This window comes from Canis lupus, chromosome X (genome assembly GCF_048164855.1).
Source record: "Canis lupus baileyi chromosome X, mCanLup2.hap1, whole genome shotgun sequence".
NCBI classification, from domain to species: Eukaryota; Metazoa; Chordata; class Mammalia; order Carnivora; family Canidae; genus Canis; species Canis lupus.
In genome coordinates this window covers 17,509,557-17,531,833 of record NC_132876.1, presented here as the reverse complement: position 1 = coordinate 17,531,833, position 22,277 = coordinate 17,509,557, and the positions used below count along the sequence as shown (strand labels likewise).

The 22,277-nt window shown below is 43.5% G+C and overlaps 1 protein-coding gene across 7 annotated transcripts; it reads left to right on the top strand.

Moving 5' to 3' along the window:
• The first annotated feature begins 12,558 nt into the window (after positions 1-12,558).
• Positions 12,559-21,812, top strand: LOC140627622 (cancer/testis antigen family 45 member A8-like). 7 transcript variants are annotated; one of them, XM_072816046.1, is made up of 8 exons: positions 12,559-12,606; positions 15,409-15,526; positions 15,883-16,069; positions 17,756-17,933; positions 19,560-19,679; positions 20,276-20,369; positions 20,750-20,990; positions 21,659-21,804. In XM_072816046.1, exons 3-7 carry the CDS (start codon positions 16,043-16,045, stop codon positions 20,847-20,849), a joined length of 519 nt encoding a protein of 172 aa, XP_072672147.1. In that variant the 5' UTR covers positions 12,559-12,606; positions 15,409-15,526; positions 15,883-16,042; the 3' UTR covers positions 20,850-20,990; positions 21,659-21,804. The 7 variants fall into 7 exon arrangements, with proteins under 7 accessions (XP_072672147.1, XP_072672150.1, XP_072672151.1 ...); XM_072816050.1 differs by lacking the exon at positions 12,559-12,606 and adding an exon at positions 12,617-12,779 and having other exon boundaries at positions 20,256-20,369; positions 21,659-21,812; XM_072816047.1 differs by lacking the exon at positions 12,559-12,606 and adding an exon at positions 12,617-12,779 and having other exon boundaries at positions 15,883-15,993.
• The last annotated feature ends 465 nt before the right edge of the window (positions 21,813-22,277 follow it).

Here is a 22,277-nt window from a genome sequence, read left to right as displayed (position 1 = left end):
CACTCAGGAAGTGGTAGCATCAACTCTTACTGATGGAGGACAGACAAGCAATTGGGTCTCAGGACCCAGAGATGGTTTGAGGAGCCTTGATGAGGGGGTGACCTTAACCCAGGTGTTATCTTCCTGTCCTGCTTCCATGACAACTTACCCTGATGGTTAAGGAAAGAGTTTTACATAACATGCACATCATCTCAGAAGAACAAGAATCAGGGTTCCACAGCCTTGTGCCCTTGAGTGTTCAGCAGGTTTCTACTGACACCTGATGATCTGCTTCTAGTTGACTTTCCATGAGTTCATTACCCAGTTCATGTAATCTCTTATTTATTTATTTAATTAATTAATTAATTAATTTATTTATTTTTTCATGTAATCTCTTAAAGTAATGGTCAGAGAACATCAAAGGAGGAATAGAGTGATCAGCTTCTAGCAAAATTCCCTTATCTGGGCAGCAGTGGGCTGTCCAGACCTGTGTTTAAACTGTTTTAACCATGATCTTGAACCATTGAGCCAGGAAGGACTGACAAGTACATCACAGAAGGGACAATTGAGAAGAGCCACGGATCTATCCAAGCACTCTTGGGTCCCCTCTTTTCCCACAATCCCTAAGCTGCAGCCACACCAGGTGCTGTTTCCAGTACCTGGCAGCCTGCACCCATTCTGGGGCCTTTGCAGCTCTACTTCCCGCTGCCTCACCTCTGCTTCCCACATCTCATCCTTCCCCTCTCTCCTGAAATGCCACCTCCTCAGAGTGTTGCTGTGTCACCCCATCTATAGTAAGACCATCAGTAGTATGTACAACATCTTCTTAGTACATTTGTCAGGGAAAGACAAATAACATGATTTCACTCCTATGTACAATTTAAGTAACAAAAAAGACAAAGAAAGTAAGACAAACAAAAGCCTCTTGACTACAGAGAACAAAGTGGTGGTTATCAGAGGAGAAGGGGTGCAGTGATGGGTGAAATAGGTGATGGGGGTTAAGAATCCAGTCATCATGATGAACAAAGTAATGTACAGAATTGTTGAATCCTTATATTGTACACCCAAAGCTAATATTACACATGTTAATTATATTGGAATTAAAACAAGTAAGTAAAAATATTTTAAAAACATCATTGAAAAGATATTATAAAATTGAAAATTAGGTGTACCTTCACTCACAATATTATTTTCCATTTGAATATTTTGTTCCCAAATAGAATTTATTATAATTATTTTCTGGCTTTCTTGGTAGCAGACTCATTAATCATATTTTCCAAATATATTTCTTTGCCAATGTCATTTTTGATGAACAAATTACCATGAGTGTCAATTTTTCTTGCCAACTGATGGTATATAATGATTTTTTTTTTTTTTTTTTTTGGTATATAATGATTTTTATTTAACTTCAGCTTACTGAAAGTTCCTTTGCAGGATGCTGCTTTGATTGGTGTTATTTAATATAAATCTGAAGGCTACTGCTACATATGGACAAGAGTGAACAAAGGAAAAATTCATGAGTCAGTTTTATGAGATCCAAACAAGATTCTGATGTGTAACAAAGTCTAGATATTGTCTCTGCCTTAATCTGAGATTATCATTGAAATTTCTACAGAACTTATACTGTCAGCACATTTATGAATCACATCAGAAGCTTCTTTTGGTAAATCGGATATAGTCACACAAAGTAACATTTTTTTTTGCATTAAAAATTCCAAGCCTAAAAGACACTTCATATAATTTGAAATATCTCCATTTCAAATGTGAAATTAGTACATTTGTAACTCCCTGATTTCTATTTTATATGTATTGTCCTCCTTAATAATTAAAAGTCTCATCTGGTGATTTGTGTATTTCTAAGTTCTATACTTTTCTTCCCTTCACTGGATACTGAAGAAATATATTCTCATCTTTGTTATGGCCACACAATCATCAAACACACTTTTTTTTACACACTTTCAAAATTACTTTCTTTCATTTGTGTAAGCTAGGGAATAGAATTTCTTTTAAGCAAATGGCTTCATACACAGTCATGGTTTATGATCTTAGAACCTTATTTCCTTCCTCTGCTTTGTTCATATTACCATCCCACTTATATAAGTTAGATAAGAAATTGTAGTCTATTTCCTGATATGTATTTGATTTGGTACAATGTATTTATGTCATTTGATATTATATCATTCAAAATCTTGTGGAGGTCTCTGGGTGCCTGGGTGCCTCATTTGGTTGAACACCTGATCTTTGGGTTTGGCTCAGATTATGATCTCAGGTTCATGAAATGGAGTCCCACAATGGGTTCTGCAATCAGCAGGGAGTCTGCTTGAGATTCTCTCTCTCCCTCTGCCCCTTGTCGCTGATCACACGCACACACACACTCTGTGAAAAGTAAATAAATATTTAAAAAATTTTTGTGGTAGTGTGTAATTTGTGTGCAATAGTGTCTTGATTGCATTTGGTTTGATGCCTCAGTGTGTCTCATTTGTATTTAAATATAGTTTTCTAACAGACAGAAAGAATATTTCTCAGTCATTTGTCATCGAGAAATGTGCCCATCAAGACACAAATTTGGCACAATCATTTTTGCAGGCATAATGGGTCCATGCACACTTCTCTGTGCCTGTTCTAGTTGGTCCCTGATCATGTCCCTGGCCTGAGCATTTTAATGACAATGTCAGATTCTTACAATGCATTAGAATTTTTATCTGATAGTCTGTAGTCAACTTCTTTTCAGTTCAACCAAGCCAATAAAAATATTAAATGTCTGATATTATCCTTAGTGTGAACTTACATAATAATTATAAATTTTGGTTGGGATTAGTCATATCTGGTACACAATCAAGAGGCAAGAACACATTTAGCTTTCTTTGTTCTCAACAATATGTCACATTTAACATATTTTCCTGGAAGCATGAAACATTTATTTCTAATTTTACAGGAGAAACATGACACAGAAGTCTTTTTTTTATAATGAGCTAGACTCATAGCTATATCAACAGTATATAATAGAAATCTGACCCTCAACATTATAATTATCTGAGTTCAATTAGATTTTAAAATACTAAAGCATTTGGACTTTCAGTCATTTCCTGGGATCTTTTGAGAGGACAATTATTTTGTGCAGAAACATCAACCACCAAATTTATTGGAAAATATTCAACCACTTTTTTCTCTATTTTGATCCCCTTCTGCCACCGTCATTTATAAGGGCCAGCCCAGGTGGCTCAGCGGTTTAAAAGTAGAAGTTCTCAGGTAAGGTTATTGTTGCATGGGAACAATGTGTTCTGTGGCCTCGCTGCCTTGAAGATGTCAGGAGAGGGATTTGATGGCAGGCTCAAAGAGGTGAGAGTGGCTTGCAGTTCACATGTGTTGAGAAACCAAGGATGAGACTTTCACGTGGCAGGATATTGGATTGTGCCAACAATTCTGAACGAGGTTGGAGGCCACTGCACCTCAGGCCTTCCAAAGGAGGACTTCTCTTGGCCACAATTATAATGTCTGCTTTTTAAGCCCCGAGTCAGAGACTCCAGATGAGACCATCCCAAATTTGTAGCTATGGAACTTGAGAGAAGAAATAAGAAACGGGTATTGTTTCACTCACTGGGTTTGTGGGAACATTTTGGTCACTGAATTTGGGTAACTTGTTACTCAAAGTTAAAAACCAATACATTCTCTAAATCTGCCCCATGTCCTCATGTCCATTTCATGGAATCAATTGGCCAGAGAAGCAATCTGGGAGGCCTGGTTATAGGTAGTTTTCTCAATATGCAGGCACTGCCTATACAAGCTTCCTTCCAGAAGAAAAAAGAAAGCAATATAAATAATTCCCAGATGGTTGGATTGTATATTTCATTTACATTATAGCATATACTAGGAATCACTTCTGGTTGGTGGAGGAAGGGCCTGTGAAAATCCACTCCAGCAAACAAGTAATGAGAACAGGGGAAAATCCTGTCTGAATAAATGGTTTCAGAACTGTGCAAATTAACCCAAGGCTGGAAAGAATGGAAAGAGAGATCACTCAATAAATATGTCTAGATCCCAGGAGGAACAGTGAACTTTGGGCTATTGTGATGAGCACCATTCCACTGCACTCTCCTCAGCTCCCTGGGCACTTTATTTTTTTTTCTTTCCACTTGTTATTTATTTATTTTTTTATTGGAGTTCAATTTGCCAACATATAGCATAACAACAAGTGCTCATCTATCAAGTGTCCCCCTCAGTGCCCAACACCCAGTCACCCCCACCTCCTGCCCACCTCCATTTCCACCACCCCTTGTTCATTTCCCAGAGTTAGGAGTCTCTCATGTTCTGTCTCCCTTTCTGATATTTCCCACTCATTTTTTCTCCTCTCCACTTTATTCTCTTTTACTATTTTTTATATTCCCCAAATGAATGAGACCATATAATGTTTGTCCTTCTCCGATTGACTTATTTCACTCAGCATAATACCCTCCCATTTCATCCACATCGAAGCAAATGGCGGGTATTTGTCATTTCTAATGGCTAAGTAATATTCCATTGTATATATAGACCACATCTTCTTTATCCATTCATCTTTTGATGGACACCGAGGCTCCAGCCACAGTTTGGCTATTGTGGACATTGCTGCTATAAGCATCGGGGTGCAAGTGTCCTGGCATTTCACTGCTGTATCTTTGGGGTAAATCCTCAGCAGTGCACTTGCTGGGTCGTAGGGCAGATCTATTTTTAACTCTTTGAGGAACCTCCATACAGTTTTCCAGAGTGGCTGCAGCAGTTCCCATTCCCATCAACAGGGCAAGAGGGTTCCCCTTTCTCCACATCCTCTCCAACATTCGTTGTTTCCTGTCTTGTGAATTTTCCCCATTCTCACTGGTGTGAGGTGGTATCTCATTGTAGTGTTGATTTGTATTTCCCTGATGGCCAATGCTGAGGAGCACTTTCTCATGTGCATGTTGGCCATGTCTATGTCTTCCTCTGTGAAAGTTCTGTTTATGTCTTTTGCCCATTTTATGATTGGATTGTTTGTTTCTTTGCTGTTGAGTTTAATAAGCTCTTTATAGATCTTGGATACTAGTCCTTTATCTGATACATCATTTGCAAATATCTTCTCCCATTCTGTAGGTTGTGTTTTAGTTTTGTTGATTGTTTCTTTTGCTGTGCAAAAGCTTCTGATCTTGATGAAGTCCCAATAGTTCATTTTTGCTTTTGTTTCTCTTGCCTTCATGGATGTATCTTGCAAGAAGTTACTGTGGCCAAGTTCAAAGAGGGTGTTGCCTGTGTTTTACTCTAGGATTTTGATGAATTCTTGTCTCACATTTATATCTTTCATCCTTTTTGAGTTCATATTTCTGTATGGTGTAATGCTAGCCAATAGGATCCAACAGTACATTAAGAAGATTATTCACCATGACCAAGTGGGATTTATCCCAGGGATCCAAGGCTGGTTCAACACTCATTAAGCAATCAATGTGATATATCATATGAACAAGAGAAAAAACAAGAACCATATGATGCTCTCAATAGATGCAGAGAAAGCATTTGACAAATTACAGCATCCATTCCTGATCAAAACTCTTCAGAGTGTAGGGATAGAGGGAACATTCCTCAGCATCTTAAAAGCCATCTACAAAAAGCTCACAGCAAATATCATTCTCAGTGGGGAACACTGAGAGCCTTTCCCCTAAGGTCAGGAACATGACAAGGATGTCCCTTCTCACCACTGCTATTCACATGGTACTAGAAGTCCTAGCCTCAGCAATCAGGCAACAAAAAGAAATAAAAGGCATTCAAATTTGCAAAATAGAAGTCAAACTCTCCCTCTTTGTAGATGACATGATACTATACATAGAAAACCCAAAAGACTCCACCCCAAAAATTGCTAGAACTCATACAGCAATTCAGTAGTGTGGCAGGATACAAAATCAATGCCCAAAAGTTAGTGGCATTCCTCAACACTAATAATGATACTGAAGAAAGTGAAATTAAGGAGTCAATCCCATTTACAATTGCACCCAAAAGCATAAGATACCTAGGAATAAGCCTATCCAAAAGGTAAAGAATCTATACCCTAAAAACTACAGAACACTTCTGAAGGAAATTGAGGAAGACACAAAGAGATGGGAAAAATATTCCTTGCTCATGGATTGGAAGAATTAATATTGTGAAAATGTCAATGTTACCCAGGGCAATTTACACGTTTAATGAAATCCCTATCAAAATACCATGGACTTTCTTCAGAGAGTTGGAACAAATCATCCTAAGATTTGTGTGGAATCATAAAAGATCCCGAATAGCCAGGGCAATATTGAAAAGTAAACCATAGGGATCCCTGGGTGGCGCAGCGGTTTGGCGCCTGCCTTTGGCCCAGGGCGCGATCCTGGAGACCCGGGATCGAATCCCACGTTGGGCTCCTGGTGCATGGAGCCTGCTTCTCCCTCTGCCTGTGTCTCTGCCTCATTCTCTCTCTCTCTCTGTGACTATCACAAATAAATAAAAATTAAAAAAAAAAGAAAAGAAAAGTAAACCATAGCTGGGGGCATCACAATGCCAGTTTCAGGTTGTACTGCAAAGCTGTGGTCATCAAGACAGTGTGGTACTGGCACAAAAACAGACACATAGATCCATGGAACAGAATAGAGAATCCAGAGGTGGACCCTCAACTTTATGGTCAACTCATATTGACAAAGCAGGAAAGACTCTCAACTGGAAAAAAGTCTCTTCAATAAATGGTGCTGAGAAAATTGGACATCCACATGCCCAACAATATCAACTCTTTAGCTGATACGTGAAAAGTATTCTGGTTCATATAAAGGATTTTTCTTGTGGCATGTGTGACCGAGTTCTGCCTACAGGAGGCGCTTGAGACGTGACCAGGAAGAATAGCTTCCAGGTTTAGGGCAGCTGGCACAGTAGGCTCCTGGGGAGGCGCCAGGTCTCTCCAGCACCAGGCTCTCCACCGCACACAGCTTCTTTGGGCCAGGCTGCAGTAGAGCAGTGTGGCCAGCAAGGCCCCATGGACTGCTGCTTCCCTTATCCCCCCTGGGGTCAGTAATAATAGATCAGAGTCTTCTCCCCTGACATCTCCCTGTTCTCAACACTCCCAGACCCCCTAGGGGGTGTATTTCCAGCAAATCCCAGAAGGCACATTCTAGAAAGTTCCACCTGAGAGGCACCACCACTTTACTGCCATTATGTGAGGTGCTCACTGGTTCCCTTACACTCCCTGGGGCAGTAATGACAGATAAGAGCTTTCCTAACAGACACCTCCCTGTGCACAGCACTCCCAGACCCCACAGGTCACGTATTTCCAGGAACTCCCATTGGGCACATTCTAGAAAGTTCCACCTGAGAGGCATTGCTGCCATTGTGTGAGGTGCTCAACAGGCTCCTGGAACAAGGTGAGGATTTTCCCATTGGGATTGTGGATTCTATTCCTGGGGGCTCTCTCTGTTCCCTGGGGGTGCTTCTTCCTTGGTTGTGGTATCTTCCTGGGTGATCTACCTCAGCCTGTGGAGACCTGTGCTTGGGTTCTGGTCTCAACTCAGGAGAAGGCCTGTCCTGGGCAGGTTATCTCAGCCATGTTGGAGAGGAGGCTGTCCTTGATGCTGTCTCTGAGTTCTGTGAGGGCCTTTCCTTGTGGAATTCTCTCAGCACTGGGAGGGGATGCATCTTTGCGTGATTATCTCAGTCCAAAGTAGGGAGTGAGGGGTGCTTCCTGCTGCTCTATTCAAGCTCTGTGAGGGGAATGTTTCCAGAGGTGTGTTACCTCAGCCCTTAGGTTCCTCTCCCTGAGGGCTTCTACCTCAGCCTGTGAGACACTCTCCTTGGTGCTTAGCTCAGTCTGAGGGGACACTTTTCCTTGGGTGCTTTATCTCAGCCCCGATGAGCCTGGGCTTTTCTGGTATTCGACTGGTCCCCAGTGGGTGTCTGAGTCCAGGGGAGACATTCCTGGGTTCTCTGTCACCTCCTGTGGGGGTGCTGTATCTTGGATGCTTTACTACTAGAGGGATCTTTCCATGGGGGGCTCCCTCTGAGTCTTGGCAGGGAGACAAATTCACCTTGGGTACTTTGTCAGCACTGGGGCTTTGGGCTCTTTTTTGGCGCTCCCTCTGAGGTCTGGGGAGCTGAGAATCTTCCTGGAAAGTCCATTTTTGCCAAGAAGGGGGGCTGTGCCTTGAGTGTACTCTCTCAGCCCTAGGTGAGGAGGTTTCCTTGGGCACTTCATCTCCCTTAGGTATGGGGAGGGCTACTCTTCCTTGGCTACTGTATCTCAATCCTGGCTGGGGAGGATTTAGGGACCTCTGTCTCTGCTTTAGGGGGTGGATTTTCCCAGGTGTTGTCTTTCCCAGCCTTTGCAGTGAGGTCTTAGTAGGGTGCTGTAATGCATTTTGGGGTGGTTTCTTCTTACTTGGGTGCTCTGTCTCAGCCTGGGGTGCAGTACTTTTCCTTGATTTATGTATCTCAGTCTTACAGGGGTTCCATCTAACCTTTTAACTGTGACCTTGGGTATCAAGTGGGAATTTGGGGCTGACAATGTAGAGCTGGTTGTATTATGTAGTCACAAACACTTGCTATATAGGCAGTATTTAATCTCAGCCACCTGAATGAGTATGCAGAGAACTCTCATTATTTCTAAATGAGCATTTTGTGCTGGTTAATATAGTTTATTGGCCATTCATGTGTGTCTTTTATGAAGTGTTTTTCCAGGGCTTTTATCACATTTTATTTAGATATTTGTATTTTTGAAATAATCTAGGTTTAACATATATGTTTGTATTTACATATATTTAAATATATAATTTTGTGTGTCTTCAGTTGATCTGTTTTGTATTGTCATTATCTCTTTTTTAGGGAAATAGCTTGTGGGCACAGAAGCAGGGTGTGGAGTGGCAGAGGGGGAGAGAGAGAATCTCATGTAGGCTTCACATCCAGCATGAGCCCAGTTTGGGGCACAAGCTTAGCACATTGAGATCATAAACTGAGCTGAAATCAAATGTCAGATGCTTAAAAAATGAGCCACCCATGTGCCCCCATGTCTCTCTATTTTATGATTTTATTTATTTGTGAGAGAATTTGCTGCATGCAAATTCTCCCACTCATGTGGGAGAATGAAACACACACACACACACAGAAGGAGCATGAGCAGGGGAGTGGGGCAGATGGGCAATCAGACTCCCCGATGAGTAGGGAGCCCAATGCTCCCCATATCAGGACCTAGGAATCATGACCTAAGCGTAAGACAGACATTTAACCAATTGAGCCACCCAGGAGCCCAGCATGTCACTCTCTTTTTCCCTGGTTTCTGCTGTTCATGTAGCACATTACACTGGTGAATGCTCCAGGGTGAAACCAGTGTCGCCTTCCAGCAAAAGACCCAGAAACCACTGATTCTTGTTTTTTTAATGTCCTGTTTAATTTCATTTGATAATCATTTGTTTAGAAGTCATGTGCCTATGTTCAGGAGAGAGATTTGGATCCTTCGTTTTCTATTCTTCCGCAGTTTTTGTTAGATGTTGGTAACACGTTTATACTGTCCTCATAAAATGAGAAGGGAACTCACACACTTTCTTCTCTTTTCTGAAAGAGTCTGTGTAAGACTGGTATTATTTCCCTCCTGAATGTTTGAAGGGCTCCCCAGAGAAGCCCCTGGGATAGGAAGGCTCTTCATTTGGTGCTAAAAGTGGCACCACATACAGGAGCATACAGATTTTCTGTTTCTTCTTGGTGGAATTTGGTAGGTTTCATTGTTCTAGAAAAGTGTCTGTTTCATGTCAGTTTCCAAATTTGATATAACATCATTCTGGGTGTTCCTGCTGTCTTGCACAAAAATGTCTTCTGGATGTAGGGCTTGGGCTCCTTCTTGATTGCTAGTGTTGTTTATCTATGTCTAAATTGTCCTTGATAATTGTGCCAAGGATGGTGTGGGCTGTTAGTTGTGTCAGCAAACAACTTCTGCTTTTGTTGAACATCTTTTTGGTCATTTTTCTTTTTGTTGTCATCAACTTATGCTTTCCTTTGAGGAGCTGTCTTAGTCTGTTCTGGCTGCCATAGTAGCATGCCATAAACTCAGAGGATGACAAGGACAGACACGTGTTGGCCCTGCCTGTGGAGGCTGGGAAGCCCAGGACCAAGGTATTGGCACCAAGGTGATCTAGGGAAGGTCCACTGCCTGGTTGGGGAACTGGCACCCTCTCTCCTCTCAGTGCTGGGAGGGTTCGGGATCTCTTTGGAGCCTTCTTTCTGAAGCACTAATCCCATTCAGGGTCGTGACCTTGTCCTGACCTCAGGACCTGCCAAAGTTCCCTGATGCCTCCTAATACTAGCTTCTTTCGGGGTCTGGATTTCAATACATGCTTGTGGGGAGAGATGAGCATTCAGGACACAACATAGCTCTCATTCTACTTTTCTGTAATTATTGTAGTCTTTTTTGCACCTTCCTCCATGGACAGAACTTGATAATTTGCAGCCATTTTTCTTTTCTAAGAGAAACATATAAAGCTATAAGTTTTCCTCTCTGTTCCTCATTACGTGTGTCCCACAGAGTATGTTACATGATGTTTTCCTAGATTTCAGTAATAAATACTGATTTAAACCATGTTATCAAATTTTGGAGGGCCTTTTGGTGTATTGCTTAGAAGTGCTAATTTAATTTCAATTTGCTTAGAGATCATAGTCTACATTCAATTAAAAATTTGATTTTGTTGACACCATTGCCAATGTTTGAATCCTTGAGAAGAATTATATTCTGATTATTGAATACAAGATTCTATGTGAGGCAATGGTCAAGCCTATTGACAATAGTATCTTTCAAAATGTGCATTTGCTATTTGGGGCCTGAGCTAAGAAATTGTCACATTCTGATTGATGCCATGTAGAGCAAAATAATTGGTGCTGGTGAACATGGGCAGGAAAGTATTCATTTACAGTGAACCTTAGGACTTCCACTGGGAGTGCTAGGGAATTATGTGACAGCATTAAGGACTTAAGTAGCATGTCACTGAAGAGCGATCATAAGGAGAAACCTGAACTGGGATCAAGTGTCTTCAAAAAAGCAAAGAGAATCTGGGTAATGGACCAGGCCCTTAGTTATACTATTGATACAGGATTCAGCCTCTTTTGATGCAAATGTCTACTTAGCTGTTGGGTTCTTGTATCATTTTAGCCAAAAGAGAAGAGTTTTCTGTTCCTGAGTTTGAAAGCAAGCTATGTAAAACAGTGTTCACCATGGCAAGTGAAAGAGAAAACACAAGATCCATTTGGAAATCAGCTGGAATTGTACCATTTGGAAATATCTGCTTTTCACATTTAGCATAACCAAAGTCTGGAGTTTCTTCATAAAAAGGCAATGTCCTTATTATATTCTTAGGGTGAAGAATGTCAGTATACCAAGGCTCTGCCAGGGTGCCCAGACTCCAGGTGTGACAATACAGAGAGTGCAGAGCACCTGTGAGAAGGAAAAGGGCTCATTCTGCTCCACTGCATGCAGTTACTATGGAGAGTGCCAGGCAGACGCCTTGAGAAACTAAAAGAGGGGTGGTCCCTGGGCTCGACTGGACTCAGCTGTGAAGACTGATGAGCCATCTATGCTACTCACACCTCACATGAACTCTTAGTACAGTCCCTGATCTTCAACTATTCTGGTTCAAATGCAATTAAAATTTTGCTTATAAGGTGAAATGCAATCAAAATTTTAAGTTAAAATATTTTTTAAATTTTTTATTGGAGTTCAATTTGCCAACATTTAGCATAACACCCAGTGCTCATCCTGCCAAGTGCCCCCCTCAGTGCCCATCACCCAGTCACCCCAACCCCCCACCCACCTCCCCTTCCATAACCCCTTGTTCGTTTCCCAGAGTTAGGTGTCTCTCATGTTTTGTCACCCTCACTGATATTTTCACTTTTTCTTTCCTTTCCCTTTATTCCCTTTCACTAATTTTTATATTCCCCAAATGAATGAGACCATATAATGTTTGTCCTTTTCTGATTGACTAATTTCTCTCAGCATAACACCCTCCAGTTCCATCCACATCAAAGCAAATGGTGGGTATTTGTCGTTTCTAATGACTGAGTAATATTACTAAGGGAGTTTGCAGAGGATGATAATTCTCAGAAAAATGGATTCACACTCTGCTACTTCAAAAGACAGGGCCGAATCAATAAGCATGTCAATTGTGGGATGAGGGAAATAGCAGCAAGCCCCCGTGCTGCTTTTCCACTAGTCACTCCTTTTTCACAGGTTCCTTGTGAATGTGGTGAACACAGTACTTGGGGCCTCAGGCCACGGATTTCAGGGTCTGCCAATCCTCCTTCTGGCCACTCTTAAAGTGACCTGCCCCTTCCTCATCTCATCATTTTCATAAGATGGTCCTCTACCAAATAAAGGGATTCCAAAGGAGGATGATCCTGCAGGCTGTCAGCTAGTGATCCAGGAGAAGGCTCCTTTCCTCAGGCCAGCCACCCATCACGGGAATCTTTGTGCTCACTGACTGATCCTGACCGCCACATCTCACCTTCCTTACCTTGTTCCTAGTTTTTACCAGAATTCTGCCTTTGTTGGAGAAGTTCCTGAGAGAATGTGACCTTCTGTTGACCCCAAGCTGGCCACAAGTCATTGGAAGCCACTCACTCTGACCTTTGTCCCTGAATGTAAGTTCCACTCTGCCTTAGGAACTGTGACCAGATCACAGCTTCAGAGTGAGGGTTGCTGGGCCTATCTGGAAGGTGCCTGGGATGTACCCAGTGTAGTCGCCTATACAAACTTTTATGGTTCTGGTTCGCAGTTTGTAGATCTACTCTTGGGGTCACCCAAGAGGAGCCTGGTATGTACGTTGCCAGCTTCTTAAACCTGCCAGGACCCACGTGGAATGGCTGCCTCCTTCCCTGGTCCCTCCTTGTCCTCCCTGTACAAGGCCAGTCTGATTTCTAGAGCTCCAAGGGAGCTCCCAGGGTCCAGCCAGTCAGGAGACCAGAGAAATGGGTCTGGAGAAGGAGGCACCCTTGGGGAATTCCAGGCTTGGCCACTGCAGTCTGTGTGGGGAGGTGAGAAGGTCCCTCAGATGCTTAAAGACTGCCATGTTTGTGCAGGGATACCCCTACAGTGCCAGGCAGTCTGAAGCATTTGTGGGAGGAGCTTCACTGAGTAACCCCAACAGAGATGGGAAGCTCCGGGCTGGGGGGCAGGCTGGCCTCTGCTGTGTCAGATGGATGGTCACTGGTGCCTGAGGACAGGCTGCAGCTTGGATGCTGGGTGGAAGAAAATCTGAGGGTAGAAAAAGTGAAACAGGTACACCCCTCCATGGGCTTGGGGGTGGCAGATAAGGTGGGGGAAGGAGGAGGGGATGTTGGAGATTTTCAGTGCTGATTTCAAAGTTAGGGGGCTCGAGATGCTTGCAGATTCTATAATTTTTGTTAATTTTTTAAAATTTATTTATGATAGTCACACAGAGAGAGAGAAAGAGAAAGACAGAGACATAGGCAGAGGGAGAAGCAGGCTCCATACACCGGGAGCCCGACGTGGGATTCGATCCCGGGTCTCCAGGATCGCGCCCTGGGCCAAAGGCAGGCGCCAAACCGCTGTGCCACCCAGGGATCCCTGCTTGCAGATTCTAGTCCAGTTGCTGAGACGGAGCCTGAGAGCCACTAAGAAGGAGGACTCCTGAGCGAAGTGGAAGGGTACTGGTGATGGATGAGGATAGGTCACTATGCCCCATGCTCTCTGACCCCTGATACAATAAATGAAATTCGGCAGCACAGCCCCAGGCCACGGGAGCCCCCAGATGGGGAAAGTTCTTGGGAATTGCTTCTATGCCCTCTGAGTTCACTGGCATAGCTGCCCATCCTGGAAAAAGGCCAGGGCACACCCCCCAGTGTGGTCCATGTGGTCTAAGGATCAGGGTTGATGGCTGCTTGACCATGGGGCCTGGAGCCCAATATGCTGACAGTTGGCCTGAAATGCAGGGATGAATCCTAGGTCATGGACACTGGGAAGCTGACGGTGGATGATCATGAATAAGTCCTTGTGAGGTCAGGGTATGTGGAGAGATATTTGAGTTTGCCACTGCTGTTTTGCACACTCTGACTGCTAAGGCACTGAGACTCTTGGCCATGAGGAATCTGATGCCCTAGCTGAGTGCTAACACCTGCCCTTCCCATAGATCCAGTAGATGGCGTGCGTGGTCAGGGAGGTCACACCACAGCACCAGGCAGAATGAGCCTGAACAATACAGGGACTTAAGGTTAATGCAGCAACAGCCTGCCCTGTGCCTTCTGAACAGTGCCCCAGGCAACTTCCAGAGGAATCTGGGACCATCTGCCCAAATTCTCACCTGAAGAGGGGGTAGCAAGTGATTACGTGGGCCCCTCCCTCCCAGTGAGGGTTCTCAATATGCCATGCTTTGTGTAGACAACACATGTGGCCTAATGCAAGCTTTCCACCATTAGGCAAAGGAGGTTTTCACCATTAGGGGATTGGAGAAACCAAGTTCTGTGTACACATATCCTTATCAAAGAGACAGTGATCCAGGTCATGTTTTAAAGATCACGATAGGGATCCCTGGGTGGCGCAGCGGTTTGGCGCCTGCCTTTGGCCCAGGGCGCGATCCTGGAGACCTGGGATCGAATCCCACGTCGGGCTCCTGGTGCATGGAGCCTGCTTCTCCCTCTGCCTATGTCTCTGCCTCTCTCTCTCTCTCTGTGACTATCATAAATAAATAAAAATTAAAAAAATAAAGATCACAATATGTTTTAAGGATCACGTACGGGACATGGATGGAGGCAGCAGGATGTTAGAAGGGAAGAATGGGATATTAAAGCGTCAGGTAAAATAGCCTACAGTAAATCCACCTTGTTCTGGTTGGTGGACTACAGTACTGTCCCAGCTTTAATCCATTTCAATGACCAAGCAGTAGGGCCTGTTTGTTGTCCTATACCCCAGACTGGAGTCCCCTACTGAGACACCCAGCCTCATAAAGCAATGGAAGTCAGGAGACAGGAATAGTCCGACACTCACAGTGGATCACTGTGCCCTGCTGCTCAGGACACAAAGCCCCATGGGTCCTGGGAGAGGCAGGATATTCTGGAATTTGCAAAGGGATGTCTCATTAGGAAGGGTGTGTTTCCTCACAGCTGTGACGGAGGGGAAAGTGTTCTATGCCCCCTAGGATCCCCCTGTCCTGCTGAGATGCACCATACCCAGACTGGAGCCTGCACCGTTGTAGACGGGAGCAGGTAATATCCTGCTCTGGTGAATCCCACTCCCAGTCCATCTCCTCTTACCTGACACTGCCTCCTTCCCTGACTAGCATGTGTAAGAGACACGACCATGTCAGGTTCCTGAAGCTGCAGCCACATGAACATGTAGGGAGCAGGCCACAAGTGCTATTCTTGCACACGGAGAGGACCTTCCTATACAAACTATGTCTTTGTCTTTTCAACCTTGGACTTTTGCAGCTCCTGTGGTGTCTGATTACAGATTGGGCACCTGATACAAAGAACAGGGGAGGCCACCCCTAAACCCAACAAAGGAAAGGAAGCAATCCAGCTGTTGATATAGCCAGAGGGCCACCAGGTGAGCCACCTGCATGCTAAAGAAACTCCTGGATGACCACTCAGGGCTCATTGTGGCAGAGGGAAATGGAGAATATTGTCATAGGCAGTCCTGAGGTGTGGAGTGTCTGAGGAGGTCATGGAGGGGACATGATTGCACCTGGATGTGCACCTATGTGACTGAACCCAGTTGAGACCTTCATATAAATTTGAAGGGTCTGGCATGTGGGAGGGATGATATATTCCTCCTGCCAGGCAAGGACAAGCCTCGTATCTAAATTGCCTTGCTTATTACAGCTGCTACTTGTAATAGCAGCTGGGGGATTTGGATTGGATTGGGGGGTTTCCTCCTTCAGCCTCTCTCTGCTTTTTGAGTAGGGGGCCAGTTTCTGTGTCACCCAGGGAAGTGTCCAGTGTTGCAAACCAACAAGCTTTGTGGAAGCTTAAGTGAGTCAGCACATGGAAAGAATTTAGAAGATGAACTGGCTGGTATGAAAAGTTCCATGAAAATTATTTCCCTCTTTTGTGCTTCTCCTGAATGGGAACCGTCCATGGTTCAGTAAAGGTATTGATATCAGCAGTTGATTCTAACATGATGGGGCAAATGTGGGGGTTATCCTTGGATGAGATCTTTCAGCTAGTGTGTCATACCAATAAGTCCCAACTGATCTATGAACAGCTTGAAAAGTGCCCATCATATGGCTGCTAGACTGACATATTTGAACTCCCTGTCATTTGAAGTGGGTGGATTAAAGATTTCTCCCCTCACCCTCTACAAGAGGCATTCTGTGAAGATTCAGTAAATAATGATAATCTTGTGTTTTTGTCAAATTGTTTTTTTAAAAGATTTTATTTATTTATTCATGAGAGACAGAGAGAGAGAGAGGCAGAGACACAGGCAGATGGAGAAGCAGGCTCCATGCAGGGAGCCCGATGCGGGACTCGACCCCGGGACTCCAGGATCACGCCCTGGGCTGAAGGCAGGCACTAAACCGCTGGGCCACCCATGGATCCCCGCGTTTAAGTCAAATTGGGAAAGGAAATGGAATTATCTCCCCTGAAAGAGTTGATACAGAATAGTTTATTACTTCCTCAAATAGGATATCATGTATATTCAATTCTGGCTGAGGGGTTCACATTCTGGAAGCAATCTGATTCATCATGTACAGTGTTTGCCTTTGGATGACACTTCTATATTAGCCTCCCCCATTTTCCACATAGACTGGATGGAAGTTAGGATGGGTTTCCTGGGAACAAAATGTTTGTGAGGCCACTGTAAAACTTGGTCCCTGTGAAAATGATATTAATGACATAGATGCATGTGTATATACATATATAGAATGCAGGTTTGGAATGGTTGTATTGTTTGCTAAGTTTTTATTTAAACTCCAGTTAGTTAAGAGCGTAATATTAGTTTCAGGGATAGAATTCAGTGATTACACACTTTCATACAATACCTGGTGCTCATCACAAGTGTCCTCCTTAGTCCCTGTCACACATTAAACTTGACCCCATGCCCATCTCCCCTCCAGTAAACCTTAGTTTGGTCTCTGTACTTAGGAATAAGTTTTCTGGTTTTCCATTCCTTTCTCCTCCCATATTCCTCTGTTTTGTTACTTGCATTCCACATATTAGTGAAATCCTTTGGTATTTCCATTTCTCTGCATGACTTACTTTGTATAAACTTATGCTGTCTAGCTCCACTCATGTTGTTGCACAGGTAAGATTTCATTGTTTGTGATGGTTGAGTAATAGGCCATTTTATATGCACCACCTCTTCTTTTTCCATTTATCAGTCCATGGACTTTTGGGCTCTTACCATAGCTTGGCTATTACAGATAATGCTGCTGTAAACACCATGTGCCCCTTCATTATTTTTTAAAAATTTTTATTTATTTATTCATGAGAGACAGAGAGAGAGAGAGAGAGAGAGAGAGAGAGAGAGAGAGAGAGAGGCAGAGACATAGGAAGAGAGAGAAGCAGGCTCCATGCAGGGAGTCCGATGTGGGACTTGATCCTGAACTCTAGCATCATGCCCTGGGCGGAAGGTGGCTCTCAACTGCTGAGTCACCCAGGCGTCCCTCAGGTGCTCCTTCAAATCAGTATTTTTGTGTCCTTTGGGTGAATACCTAGTAGTGCAATTGCTGGATCTTAGCGTCATTCTATTTTTTACTTTATGAGGACCCTCCGTATTGCCTTGGCATGGTTGCATTTTTGTCATTAATGGAACATGTTTCTTGATGCTCCTCAGGAACTGATGACTGATAAGGCAGAGGAGCCTGCTTTCGGTCCCCAAAGCCAAATGAAACGTCCCGGGAAACCTATCACTCCGCCTCCATTTAAGAGAATGCTGAGGATGACGCTGCTGACAGTGAAACAGGAAGAAGAGGGAGTATCCCACCCCGGGGGCCCAGCCATGTGCTTGGAAGGTGATGAGGATGCCGATCCTCGCCTCCCCTTCCCTACCTAACCCACAGCAGCCTGGTCTCTGGGTCCTCCACACCACGGGAGCATTTCCCATCAAGGTTACCAGCTCTGGCTGATGCTGCCCTCAATTTCTCAGCCACATTGGACCAGGTGTTCACTCTGTCCTTCCTGGAAGCATTCATGGCTTCCAAAACTTCGCATTCTACTGGTTTCCCTCTTCTTATTGAATATTCTAATTATTCCTTCTGCTTTTCTTTCTCTAGAGGCTCTTATACTGTCATCATTCCTGAGTCCCATCATTATATTGTCCCTCATTCCACACTGCCTCCTGCCTCATCCACCTGCTCCCATAGCTTCTGAGCTTCGATCTTGCTTTTGCACTTGACCTTAGATGCCCACCTATTGCATAGGGTGACCATGTCCACACAGATATCAGATTGTGACACATGTAACATTATTCTATCATCCAGTCTCTTGTGTAGTCCAAGCAAAATCTGAGCTCCCAACCCTGGTCTATAGGCCCTGTAGAATTTGTCCCTGCCATCCTCTCTTCCTATCACATGTCCTCTCTTTGTCCTTCTTGTTGTCTCTGTCTCTGTTCTTTGCTCCACATCCTGGGTTCATCCCCTCCTAGAGGCCCTGAATGGCCCTCACAGCAGCTAGACTCCTCTTCTGTGTGTGCACAGGCTGGCTCTGTCCTCTGCTCCTCTTGCCCAGGGGTCACCTCATCAGTGAGCCCTGCCCGACCACATGCTCACGGAGGCTTCTCCTCTTGCTCTCTATCACATCCCTGCTTACTTACTCCCTGACACAATGTCAAACTGTGTTTTCCCCTTTGCTCTTTTTACATCTATCACCTGACTTCCACAGGAGATTATACATTCCAAAAGGGAAGGGTTTTTCTGTCCTGTTCACTGTTCATCCCCAATTTTGGCTTGATGCTCTGCATATAGAAGGATGAGGAAATGATGTAGACCTGCCACACTTGGAGTACAAAAAACTGATCTCCTGAGATAGAAAAGACTGATGAGGAGAGTCATTTACTGGTGGGGATTTTTGGTGATGGAGTGCCAATATGAAGCATCGTGACATCAAGAGACATGTTCAGCTTTTCACATTGTAGACAGCAGCAATGCGACACTAAGTCATGAGGAGTGCCAGGGCTCTCAAAATGTTCTTTAATTGCTTATACTTTCCAAGTACATTTCTGTGTGTATGTGTAGTGCCAATAATGTAAGAGGCTTTTTTGTTGTATCATATTTACTGAGGTTAAATTTTCAGGTCCAATACATCAATCTGGTATAGCCTCCTGCTATGAAATGAAAACATTAGAGACATGGAGCATGATGATATCTGTGTGCGATTGTTGAATTGCATGAGATTGCAGCTCTACCACATTCAATCTGGTTTCTACCTTTCATAGTATCCACAGGGAGGAGAGGGAAAGTGGGCAAACCCCCCTGGTAGCTACTTGTCAAAATCTATTCCTCCAGAGCTTATGCATTCCATACAGTCAGTTTGATTCTTTGTCTCATGACTTAAACAGTGTCAGCAAGGGTGGGCTGCTTCACAAACCTGATAGTAATGCACTGGTGAGAGGATTCATTACCAGCTCTCTGTCTCTGCAGATGACCCCAAGATGAGATCAATGTCTGTCTCAGATGTGACAGATAAACTGCCAATACCAATGGAAATCAATATAGAAATCAAAGAGCAATTGAAGAAGGAAATTCGACAGTTTGGAGGAAGTAAGCAAAATAAGAATTCCTCTCCATGAAACCAGAGAAAATCTTTCTCATTCTGTGATTTAGATTAGATTCAACCAAGCTTTTGAGGCTCATCCTTTGCCAGAATTGGGTTTTCAGGATTGGAATGGTTTCTCTTTATTTGGACTGAAATGTCTCAGTAAACCTTTCTGTTGTCATTTAGTATTCCTTTTAAAAAATTTTAAAAATATTTTTATTTATTTATTTATTTATTTATTTATTTATTCATGAGAGAGAGAGAGAGAGAGAGAGAGAGAGAGGCAGAGACACAGGCAGGAGAAGCAAGCTCCATGCAGGGAGCCTGACGTGGGACTCGATCTCAGATCTTCAGGATCACACCCTGAGCTGAAGGAAGTGCTGAACCTCTGAGCCATCTGGGCTGCCCTCATTTAGTATTCCTTAATTAGTTTTATGTCCCAGAGCTCTATTGATGGCTATGTTCGGGCTTTTGGATATAACCATGGAAAGCCCACGTGCTCTAACATTTTAGCCCTTGAGCAATTGCTGAGATACCAATATTGAATTTAACTTCCTCCTTGTACTTTTCAAATACTGAAGATTTTTTAAAATATGTCCAGAATATGAAAAAATCCTCAAATTGCTGGAAGGAGTGCAAGGACCTCCAGAACTGCAGAGAAAATTTGTCATATATACTATGAAAGAAGCAGCAAGGTGAGTGTAGGAGGAACCAACCAGTAAGTTCCCAGTGGGCCCAGTGTGACACTGGAGGAGGTGTGGGTTTGGGCCCTGCCTGGCATTTCTCAAACCGTGGTCCTCACTCAGAGTTCATGTTTTCTCCAGCTATTTGGATTGATATTATCTGTGTGTCACTGGTTTTTCCAAGCTCAAAGTGTTTTCTGTTCTCACTAGAGTTTGAGGTGTGCCTTGACCCTTGACTGGTACTATTTGTACTTGTTTGATTGTCCCTTACCTTGCAAATGTGTTTTCCATTCTCTGGTAAATGGACCTTCTCTTTGCATTTTTTACAGAATCCTGCTTCATAGTTTTTTTTCCAGTATCTTTTGGTTAATGACTTATCCCTTTATTTTCAGATTTCAAAGACAAGACTTAATAACTCATCTTCAGAAGATACTAGACAACTTAGAAGTGGACCACTTTCTCAAGAAAGATATTCACACCCTAAGTTTATAATCCCATTATGGAAATGATCAACGAGAAAGCAGAATGAGTTGGCTGTCCTGCAATGTACTGGATATTATTGATACATGCTAGCAGGAGTTTGCTAAAAATTTTCTTCTTGTGGCTAATAAAAAGCATTGCAACTTGAATGCTGTAAGTTTCTGTTAGTAAAAGCTGGGCTTTTGCCCTAAGTATTTTGTTTGAAGGAATAACTTAATGTTTTTGTGTTTGATTTTTTCCACTGAGTTTTGGGATATTATTAAGTCATCAAGTAAATACTATTACTATTTTTGATTCTTTGGCATGTTGCTGTGTCTCCCTGGCATTTATTCCTGGGGACTGTCTACCCATTTCTAATTCCCTTGGTCTGAGGCAGCCCCTTAGCTGTTCTGTTGTTTGGCCTGAGGAGATGAGTTAGCTTTAATTTCTGGAAGGTCTGTAACATTAGATGTTCTGCCTGTATTGTGTTGTTGCAATTTCCCAATAATTAATCAAAAAATCGTGGGAGTACCAAGAAGAGCTCTAGAGATTTCACACATACTCCTTAGGCTGTGTGTATTGGAAATCCTACTTCCTTTGATTGTCAGGTTCCATGTCTCCATCCCAGAGGTACCTCATTTTTGCTCATAGATTGAGAGTGATAGGCATCCAATGTGGTCAGTTGGTTAGCCTAAATTTGCCTTTCAGTGCAATCATTGTGGTCACGTGTTGAAAACATTTCTCCATTTGCTAATCCTAACATTGTGGGGAAGGGAAAGAAAATCTTGCTACTGGATATGTAAGCAGCATTTTTTTTTTAAATTTTTATTTATTCATGATAGGCACACAGTGAGAGAGAGAGAGAGGCAGAGACATAGGCAGAGGGAGAAGCAGGCTCCATGCACCGGGAGCCCGACGTGGGATTCGATCCTGGATCTCCAGGATCCCGCCCTGGGCCAAAGACAGGCGCCAAACCGCTGCGCCACCCAGGGATCCCTGTAAGCAGCATTAATGAGAGGAGGTCCCGACACTGTTGCTCATTAATTGCTGAAGACATGAATTGCGTCTTTATAGAAACAGCTCCATCTATGTGACCCTAAGGTAGAGTGTTCCACTTGCTAGTTTATGTTGTCCCCACCCCAGAAGGCACTGCCAGCATGGCACAAGCATAACTGAGGCTTCAGAAGATCATACCACAGTTCAATTAAACCATCACTTCAGGATGATGGGTAACATAATCCCAGTGAAATCCATGAGCATTTGCCCTGAGAAGCTAGTTCCGTGTTTATAAGTAATGCAGTATGGAATTCCATGATGTTGGGAAGGAATTTTCTAAGTCTGCAAATGGTGTCCTAAAAGTACTGAAATGAACAAGGGGTAGTGGAAGGGGAGGTGGACGGGGGAATGGGGTGACTGGATGACATACTGAGGGGGGCACTTGACAGGATGAACACTGGGTGT